This window comes from Astyanax mexicanus, chromosome 18 (assembly GCF_023375975.1).
Source record: "Astyanax mexicanus isolate ESR-SI-001 chromosome 18, AstMex3_surface, whole genome shotgun sequence".
Lineage (NCBI taxonomy): Eukaryota > Metazoa > Chordata > Actinopteri > Characiformes > Acestrorhamphidae > Astyanax > Astyanax mexicanus.
In genome coordinates this window covers 40,973,161-40,983,857 of record NC_064425.1, presented here as the reverse complement: position 1 = coordinate 40,983,857, position 10,697 = coordinate 40,973,161, and the positions used below count along the sequence as shown (strand labels likewise).

The following is a 10,697-nucleotide window of genomic DNA, read 5'->3' as shown; positions in this document are numbered from 1 at the left end:
GCATTACCGGCTAATAGCTTGCGCTAGCCGTGTTTTGTGCTAGAAAATGCCACCCTCAGTGCTACACTGAGAAACCCTGAGTGTTCCTGTGAGCCAGGGTTATATTAGCTTGCGCTTCATCCCATGTATCTTGTTTTTAACACAGTAAACATGCAGGCTACAGTCCAATATACTCGTTGAATGTTGAAAAAGCTAACACTACAGTTAGCAGCTAATGCTGCTCCAGCAGTGCTAGCCGGGAGAACTAAACTGAAACTCCTGTATAACGCTGTACCTCAATGGAGTGGCTTTTTTGCTCTTTCATACATAAGGCACTGAACTATAAGGTGCACTGAGGATTTTTGGGAAATTTAAGGATTTTAAGTGCACCTTATACTGTAAAACAATATGATAAGCAAATTGATTTTTAGTAGCTTTGGTCATTTGTTAGCTGTTTAGCATTTTGGTTCAGTGCTAACTTGACTAAAATATAGCTCATGTGAGTGAGCCAAGATGATTAGTTTTCAGTAGTTTTATTCATTGTTAGCATTTTATCATTTTTTGTAAGTACTATTATAAATTAAAGATAGCTCAATACAGGCCAATTAATACTTCTGTGGTGAGTCAAAGCAGCGGTTGTACTTCGCGTGTCCACATTTCTGCAGTTTAAACCATGAAAGTGGGAATGTGTGGGCAGTTCAGCGAACCAAGCACAGCTACTGCTGTCCGCATCCAGCAGTTACATTTCTGAGGAGGTGCGGGTTTGGCTTCGGCTCGATGTAGAAATATAACTTGACCTTAAGGGCTAGCATAGTGTGCGTGAAATTAAGACACTTTGTTTCCAGTAGCTTTTATTCGTTGTTAGCCATTTAGCGTTTTGGTTCATAACCAACATAAAAGCTAACAGTGCCATAAATAAAAATAGGCAGATTGGTTTCTTTAGATTTTACTTGTTATTAGCCATTTAACACTGCTAACATGAATGGAAGCTAGCCCACACAAGTTAGCAATAATATATTTAGTTTATTCTTTAGCATTTAGCATGTTTAAGCTAGCAGAGGCAAGTTAGCATCTGAATGAGAGGAAACAGTAATGTAGGGAAGTGCCTATTCTTTGTTAGCATATTCTAACATTTAGCTAACAGATAGCTAGCAAATTAGCTATTTTTGAACTTGTGAGTTTAACATTATTCGTTTTTGGTAAATTTTATTCATGATTAGCAATGTTAGCGTTTGGGTGAACTGTTTTGTTTGCTGAACTGTGCCCAGTAGTGAACTTGGGGTTGGCAGAAGAAGCTGTCTGTGCTTCCACACTAAACAGAGCTTCGGGTGACTGAAGCCTTCTTCACGCCTTCGTCCAAAACCCACAACCTCATTTCACCACACTCTTAAAAGTAAAGGTGCTAAAACGGGTTCTGCAGAGCAACGCTTTTGGTTTTCTAAAGATGAGGCAAGGACAATACAAGGAACAATTTTTGTAAATTAGAGTGTGAAATAAAATTTTTAATGTTTACCCTTACATAAAATAGAATTATATTAATAGATCTGGGTACTACTAACAGTTTTTTAGGATGATCCATCCAAACTAGAACCATTTAAGAACCTTCATTTTTAAGAGGTGGTTTTAAATCTGTAAAAAGTGCTGCTGCATTTTAGACACCACATCCTTTTATTACCCTTGAGTGGATTAATCATGTTTAAAAGGGATGTCACGATCCAATTTTTCCTCCTTGATATGATTTAAGTACCCTAATTATGAATGTCATCTGATAAATATCCGATCTGGTCTTTGCGTCTTTATATCTGCTAAAAGTCAAACCACTATTTTAGTGGCATACTTTATCAATACAAACCTGAATACACCTGTTCACTTCATGTGTCTTGAGCTCCCCCTTCTGGAGGTTATATGGTATAAATCTGGTCCTTTTAGTTTTGGTTTCACACTGCAGTTTAATGAGGGGTCTAAAGAACTTTACTGCATGCTTTAATAATCAGTTACATGGGCGGAGTCTCTCTATACTTATATATTCATATTAATTGGTTTGTAGTATGTTAGTTATGAGTTCCCTGCAGCAGCATGAGTGTAAAAGATTCTCCTCGGATTCCTTTTATTTATTTTAGTTTATAAATAAGGGTTAAAGGAAAACTCTAGTATAAAATTGCCTTTTGGTGTAGCAAAATATGCTAAAAAGTACTTATCTTTGTTAAATAGCACACCTCCGCTCTCCCACAGCATTTCGAGATCCAGAAATGTTCTTTTTGCACAGCACTTTACAATAGCCGCTTTGGGGCATATTTAGCCCCGATAAATTGCTTTTTACACTGTTTTCCAGGCTCAAAGTAGCTTCACACCTCCTTGCTAGAATCGAAGAGCTCTAAAATTTAAAACTAGACATTAATAGCATAAAAAGTGCACAAGAAGCATATTCAAAACCACTGTTTCAGCTCTGAGCGCCGCCATCACGATACTAATAATGACAGACATATATATATACATAAACATAGGATTATAGTCTGGTTTTAAATAATAAAATATTGGATCGTGACATCCTGTTTAACCCTCGAGGTCTCTGCTTTGTGAAGAACATTGTTCTGTAAGTAATGAACTTATTCTATGGATTGTTCCTGTTTTTATTGATTTGCTGTTTGTTTTTTTGTATTAGTTTTTCAGCTGTACTTTATGATGCTGAGTGGGAAGTTTTCAGTTCCCTGTTTTTTATTTGGGTTTTTGTTTTTTTTGTGTGTGAAAGACTAAAGATGACTACTGCTCTGCACTGTGTGCAAGAGAACATGAACATGTGAAGAAAAACATGATTGTGTATTTCATTTTTTATTTTATTTCTGTTAATACAGTAAGTGCACATTTTCTAGATTTTTTTCTAGATTCCTAGATTTTTTTCAACAGGGATTTAGATGAACTGCAGTGTTCTAAGTGCTGATGCAGCAGGTTTTAGTTTAGCATATTAAAGAGTTGAAACAGTAGGAAAAAAATGAACAAAATGTGGTCCCCATTAATGTGAAATTAATGTGAAAATTAATGTGAAAATTAAGCCAAAAATTTCACTGTTGAAAAAAATGTGCTACCGGGGGTGGAGCCAGACATGCCTACTCATTTGTTAGACCTGCCTCCTGTCCCTGTCTCAGACTGCCTTCATTGAGTTTACAGTTCATCTTAAATAACCAAAACAGTGCGGATTTTAATCTGGATTCCCAGTTTGTCCAGTAAGTATTATTCTCAAAAGTAAAAGTGCATTTCATGTATTTTTCTTATAATTTAACCATTTACACTTACATCATATTACAGTACTGGAACTTAGCTCTGTTTGCTCTGTTTACCGCTGAGATAAGCCAAACCTACTACAGTTTATTTTAACCCCTGTACTGCTGCAGGAGAGTCAGCATGAGGTGAGCAATCAAATTAGATATATTAATGTTTTAAATGCTATTTGGACTCGGTCCACACCAGGACGTTCGTAAAAGTGAGAGTGCAGACCAACCCTTGTTTTAAAAAAAAAGGAAGTATACTTAAGAGCATTAAAAGTATGTTCAAATTAGGTAAAGAATACTAAAAGTGTAAAATGTAAAAATAGCATAGCATAGCAATGGCAAATTCAATATTAATAATGAACAGTGAAACTATAAAAATACTTTTTTTTTTCATAGAAACCTATGCCACTTGTGTTTGAAAATGATTTATGAGGTGGTCTGAACAAATACTGCCTGAAAGGTCCAAATTATTTAATTTAATAATTATTTAATTTATGATTTTTTTTTTACATCAAATAAATAAAAGTAACTTTGTAACTTACTCAAAGTACATTTTAAATTGAGTACTTTTTTACTTTTACTCAAGTAGATTTTTAGATGGGTACTTTTACTTTTACTTGAGTAGAATTTTAGCAAAGTAAAGGTACTTTTACTTAATTACAAATTTTCAGTACTTTTTCCACCTCTGAAAATAACACCTAAAACCCTTCATTGCGTGGAATCCTCAATGCTAAAACATTGTAAAAAGGATTTTCAGTTTTATAAAGTGACAGCTCTGACCTGGAAATGTGATCAGAGACTCAGATCACTGTAATATTAGAGTTAATAATGTAAATAATCCATAATTCATTTACTCATCTGCCTCTTTGTCATCTCCCTGCTGTCACTGAGCATGTGAACACACTGCATGATGGGAACAGATACTGAGGGCCCTTTCAGAGAGATAATTTTTCTAATTAGCTCTGTAACGAAAGGCCGCCGGACGCTTATTGTCCGTGGTTCCACGTCTTCTGGAGCTTCTCCCTCAGAGATAAAGGCTGTTTGAGTTGTCAGTAAATGAAGAGCTCACTCAGATGGGCCCTTTCTGTCTTTTCATGGCCAATTAGGCCTCACTTGAATATTTAATGAACATGTCAGTTGTTGAGAGTTGACAAGAAAGGGATGAAATGAAAACCAGGCAGCATGTATGTAGTATGGACCACATAGTGAAAGCAATTACCATAATAATACTAATAAAAAAAAAAGATGTCAATTTCCCTATTTATATATTAAAACATTTATTTTATAGTATACTCAGTATATAGGGTATATAGTGCATCTCAAAATATTAGAATATCATTGAAAGAGAGTTACCGGTACTTTATTTCAGATATTCTGTTCAAAAAGTGAAACTCATATATTATATAGATGTATTAAACACAGAGTGATCTGTTTTAAGCGTTTATCAACAATACAGCCAATGAAAACCCAAAAATCAGTGTTTTAGAAAATTAGAATAATATAAAAACCAATTGGTACTTTTAGCAGTGTGGGCAGTGTGCCAAATCCTGCTGGAAAATGAAATCCGCACCTATATAAAAGTTGTCAGCAGAGAGAAGCATGAAGTGCTGTAAGATTTTCCGGGAAAACACTAACAAACCACTCTCTGACTTCAATCTTTACATCTAAACTAATACTTTACTGTATTTACTGTGTATTTATACTGTGTATTTATTTACTTTACTGTGTTTTACTGTATTTACTGTGTATTTAACTGAAATAATAGATTTGACATTTAAGGTCTATTGCCTAAACCTGTGTGTATTTTTTAAAGTCCAGTTTTGAGGACCCTCAGGTATTCTGGACCCTAACACACGTGATCCAGCTCAATTAAAGCTGCTGGACAGGATCAGGTGTTTTAGAGCCAGCAACAGTTTCATACAGTGAATTTACAGCACATAATACTGTATAACATCACACAAAAGCTGAATCTGGATTGGCTGAAGCTGCAGTGATGTCATTTGAGTGAGGATACTTAAAAAGACAGCTGATAGAGTGATGTACAGCGCTGTTCTACACACACACACACACACACACGAGTGTTATGTATTATATAAGTATTACATAGAGAAAAGCTTTTCTCCACAGCTCTGTGTTTTTCTGCAGCTGATGATCTTCTGACCTCTCAACCGTCTCAGAACTCAGGACTCAAATGACCGGAGATCTGCAGAAGAGGTGAGTACTTGGTATATAATATAATATATTAATGTACATGTTTCAGTGCAATGTAAAAAGTTTTAAAATGTTCTCCATTGTAGATTAATATTAAACTCATCCAAACTAAAAAACATACGGAATTATTTCCCAGACAAAAAGTGTTAAACAAACCAGAATATGTTTTATATTTTAGATCTTGGCTGCACTGTCTTAGTCATTTTTATGAGGTAGAGTCACCTGGAATTCAGGCTTTCAGTTAACAGCTGTGCTGAACTCATCAAGAGGTAATTATCTGAGTTTCTTGCCTCTTAATGTGTTTTTAGAGCATCAGTTGTAAAGTAGTGAAGAGGTAGAGTTACAGGTATACAGTGAAGAGCTCTATTTGAGTAATGCTCTAATCCATATTATGAGAAGAACTACGCAACTAAGTGAAATTTTAAGAACTTTAAAAATCAAAAAACATCCACAAGACCATCAAAAACGTTGATGATAAAACTGGCTCTCATCAGGACTGCCTTAAACTTCAGGATTATTATCTAGATATTAATTATTACTACTGAGCTTCATTATCTATTGTAAAACTACCGAGATTAAAGGGTTAAAACTAAATAATTTTACATTTATATTCAGGCACACTTTTCCAATAAGTGAATTTAGTAAACACATATACATATTTAGCGTAATCTATATATAAACAAACTGATCAATAAAACAGGATACTGGCACAAGCTAATTCTGATCACTGACTTTGTTTATTTGGGTTTTGTATTCTAATGTTATATAGAGTTTATTGCAGGTACACACTCTTACTGAACACTGACTTTATTAATGTTTATTTGGGTTTAGAATTTTATTCTATTGTTATGTAGAGTTAATTACAGGTAGACACTCTCACTGATCACTGACTTTGTTTGTTTGGGTTTAGTATTCTAATGTTATATATAGTTTATTACAGGTAGACACTCTCACTGAACACTGACTTTGTTTGTTTAGGTTTAGTATTCTAATGTTATATATCGTTTATTACAGGTAGACACTCTCACTGAACAATCACTTTATTAATGTTTATTTGGGTTTAGTATTCTAATGTTATATAGAGTTAATTACAGGTAGATACTCTCACTGGACACTGACTTTATTAATGTTTATTTGGGTTTAGTATTCTAATGTTATATAGAGTTAATTACAGGTAGACACTCTCACTGATCACGGACACTGACTTTATGTTTATTTGGGTATAGTATTCTAATGTTATATAGAATTTGTTACAGGTAGACACTCTCACTGATCACTGACTTTATTAATGTTTATTTGGGTTTAGTATTCTAATGTTATATAGAGTTAATTACAGGTAGACACTCTCACTGAACACTGACTTTATTAGTGTTTATTTTGGTTTAGTATTCTAATGTTATATAGAGTTAATTACAGGTAGATACTCTCACTGAACAATCACTTTATTAATGTTTATTTGGGTTTAGTATTCTAATGTTATATAGAGTTAATTACAGGTAGACACTCTCACTGATCACGGACACTGACTTTATGTTTATTTGGGTATAGTATTCTAATAATATATAGAGAGTTAATTACAGGTAGATACTCTTTCTGAACACTGACTTTATGTTTATTTGGGTTTAGTACTCTAATGTTATATAGAGTTAATTACAGGTAGACACTCTCACTGATCACTGACTTTATTAATGTTTATTTGGGTTTAGTATCCTAATGTTATATAGAGTTAATTACAGGTAGACACTCTCACTGATCACGGACACTGACTTTATGTTTATTTGGTATAGTATTCTAATGTTATATAGAATTTGTTACAGGTAGACACTCTCACTGATCACTGACTTTATTAATGTTTATTTGGGTTTAGTATTCTAATGTTATATAGAGTTAATTACAGGTAGACACTCTCACTGAACACTGACTTTATTAATGTTTATTTGGGTTTAGTATTCTAATGTTATATAGAATTTGTTACAGGTAGACACTCTCACTGATCACTGACTTTATTAATGTTTATTTGGGTTTAATATTCTAATGTTATATAGAGTTAATTACAGGTAGACACTCACTGATCACTGACTTTATTAATGTTTATTTGGGTTTAATATTCTAATGTTATATAGAGTTAATTACAGGTAGACACTCACTGATCACTGACTTTATTAGTGTTTATTTGGGTTTAATATTCTAATGTTATATAGAGTTAATTACAGGTAGACACTCTCACTGATCACTGACTTTATGTTTATTTGGGTTTGTTCTAATGTTATATAGAGGCTCTCTCGTGTTAAAGCAGTGTGTGGGATGTGGGCAGCAGATTTCTGATCAGTTTCTGCTCTTCGCTCTGGATGGATACTGGCACTGCCGCTGCCTCACGTGCTCCTGCTGCTTTACCCCGCTGGCACAGATTGGCACCTCCTGCTTCACCAGAAGTGGCATGATCCTCTGCCGGAGTGATTACCTCAGGTTATACACTCACATATACTTACTATTAATTCAATACTAGTCTATAATGTTTGAATCAGACCATAATACAGTTCTTACAGTAACAGTATGTGAAACATAAAACTACCTCCACCATGTTTAGAAGCTATACTTTAGTCTGGCTAGCTCTCACTGCGAGTTGTCGATGAATTTACCTCCACCATGTTTAGAAGCTGTACTTGAGGTGTTTTGCATTGCAGGTTGTTTGGTACGGGTGGAGTGTGTAGAGGCTGCAGGAGCTCCATCCCTGCTGGAGAAATGGTGATGAAAGCAAAAAGCTACATGTTCCATATCAGGGTATTTATTTATTGCATCATTTATTTAAGACATTTTTAAAAGTAAAGTTTCTAATAAAGTGGCCGGTGAGTAGAAGCACAAGATTAAGAGGTGTTACTAATAAAGTGGCCAATAATGTAGGTGTTTTTGATAAAGTGGCCAGTGAGTGGAATCACAAGATTTAGAGGTGTTTCTAACAAAGTGGCCAGTAATTAGATGAGCATTTACAAGTATTTTTGACAGTAAACCTACTCCATAGTAATATAGGTGTTTCTAATAAAGTGGCCAGTAATGAAGGTGTTTCTACTAAAGTGGCCAGTAATCTAGGTGTTTCTAATAAAGTGGCCAGTGAGTGAAAGCACAAGATAAGCAGGTGTTTCTACTAAAGTGGCCAGTGAGTGGAGGCACAAGATTAAGAGGTGTTTCTAGTGGCCAGTAATGAAGGTGTTTCTAATAAAGTGTCCAGTAATGTAGGTGTTTCTAATAATGTGGCCAGTAATGAAGGTGTTTCTAATAAAGTGTCGAGTAATGTAGGTGTTTCTAATAAAGTGGCCAGTAATGAAGGTGTTTCTAATAAAGTGGCCAGTGATTTAGGTGTTTCTAATAAAGTGGCCAGTGAGTGGAGGCACAAGATTAAGAGGTGTTTCTAGTGGCCAGTAATGAAGGTGTTTCTAATAAAGTGTCCAGTAATGAAGGGTGTTTATATTAAAGTGCCCAGTGATATATGTGTTTCTAATAAAGTGGCCAGTAAGGTTGGTGTTTCCAATAAAGTGGTCAGTAATTCAGGTGTTTCTACTAAAGTGGCCAGGTGTTTCTTATAAAATGGCCAGTGAGTGGAAGCACAAGATTAAGAGGTGTTTCTACTAAAGTGTCCAGTAATATAGGTATTTTAATAAAGTGGCCAGTAATGTAGGTGTTTCTAGTAAAATGGCCAGTGAATGGTAATATAAAGCATGTGTTTCTGGTAAAGTGGCCAGTGTGTGAGTGTGTGTACTGATGGTGTACTGTTTTCTCTCGCAGTGCTTTGTTTGCTCTGTGTGCTGGAAGCAGCTGGTTCCTGGTGATCGGTTTCACTGTGAGAATGGAACGCTGTTCTGTGATCAGGAGAAACTCACCGGGTCTGAATCCAGCAGGACACGCCTCCACAGTTCAGTTCAGGACGGATCAGCTGATCAGAGGGATCAGTTAATAGAGAGATAGATCCCACATTATATAAATCTGTAAATATTATTTATATTACTTTTGTATTTCTGTGACACGTTATTGGAAAACCCTGTGACTCCTATCAACAGTTAAATTATTATTATTTTTTATACTGTACTATAATATATATATTAGTGGAGACAGTTGTGTAGGTAGGAGGGTTACACAACAGTGAATTTGCATGCTATTTTCAGTGTATGAACAGTTCCATTTATGTATGCAAATTGTTTGATATGTTGCGTTGTCAGAAAATGAAGTGAAGACTGTAAATTTAATATTGGTGTTGTGGGTTTTTGGCCATTTCCTCAAAGTAAATATGGTCTTAATTTTGTCTCTAAGGTTTTATTTATTTCCCCATACCTGCAGATTTCCTGTATACAACTGTATTATACCACAACTGTTGTAAATATAAGCTTGTTCATCATTGATATGAGTTTTATTTGTACTTGAGATTTGCTTCTGATATTATTAATTCTAAAGAGTTTTGGAAAATATTCCTATTATTCTATTACTTGTAATAACTTCATATTTGTAATATCTTATATGGTAGTGGTTTTGTAAAATGCTATGTATAATAAACATGGTTAGAACAGTGATCTGTTCCCCCCAGTGCACTGATGTTCTGCTGCTAATGATGAAGATGATGATGATGAAGATAACGGTTCTGAATCTTTTTATCATGGTCATGTCATTCTATTGAAATAATGAAATACATCCCTCTGCTGGATGAAGGTGTAACTGCAGCTCACTGTGGAGTTAAAGAAACAGAGATATCATGAATATATAAAGTGATTTTTGTTATATGGATTTTGTTTATTAATTCATCTGTTCATTCATTCATTCATTCATTCATTCATTCATTCATTTGTCCACCCACCTACCTATCTATTTACCTGCTCATTTATGATGATTCTATTATTTTTATTCCGTAATGAATCTCAGTGTGTGTTAGGTAAAGGTAATATTGACGTGTTTGGTAGAATAGGTACTTATGCACTCTATCCACACTATCCACATCCCCCCTAATCCCCCCCCCCCAAACACACACACACTGTAATATGGATCATCTCTCTGTGACCTTACTTAAGCCACATATGCTTATCCGCTCCTCTTCCTCAGCTATTCTTTACTTTGCTGACGGATTACTGATTATAGACAGCAGTGTGTGTGTGTGTGTGTTTTTACTCTGTTCTACACCAGTGATCTGCTCTGAGTCTGATTTGCACTGCAGTGTTTTATGTTCCTCCATGCATTCATCCATCGACCCACCTATCAGTG

At 34.9% G+C, this 10,697-nt stretch overlaps 1 protein-coding gene and 1 long non-coding RNA gene across 2 annotated transcripts; both read left to right on the top strand.

Annotated features, from left to right (window-relative positions):
* The first annotated feature begins 5,305 nt into the window (after positions 1–5,305).
* Positions 5,306–10,015, top strand: lmo4 (LIM domain only 4). Its single transcript, XM_007245088.4, has 4 exons — positions 5,306–5,459; positions 7,731–7,922; positions 8,141–8,237; positions 9,237–10,015. Exons 1-4 carry the CDS (start codon positions 5,437–5,439, stop codon positions 9,414–9,416), a joined length of 492 nt encoding a protein of 163 aa, XP_007245150.3. The 5' UTR covers positions 5,306–5,436; the 3' UTR covers positions 9,417–10,015.
* On the top strand, positions 6,502–7,699 carry LOC125782572 (uncharacterized). Its single transcript, XR_007425286.1, has 3 exons — positions 6,502–6,792; positions 7,434–7,513; positions 7,670–7,699. It is a non-coding gene; the product is annotated as an uncharacterized LOC125782572 (long non-coding RNA).
* Positions 10,016–10,697: the final 682 nt, after the last annotated feature.

Bases quoted from the DNA above. Each gene is read 5' to 3' on its own strand.
- lmo4 (XM_007245088.4), top strand. From the start codon at position 5,437: ATGACCGGAGATCTGCAGAAGAG. The intron at 5,460-7,730 runs GTGAGTACTTGG...AATGTTATATAG, and splicing joins ACCGGAGATCTGCAGAAGAG to AGGCTCTCTCGTGTTAAAGC. The intron at 7,923-8,140 runs GTTATACACTCA...TTTGCATTGCAG, and splicing joins TGCCGGAGTGATTACCTCAG to GTTGTTTGGTACGGGTGGAG.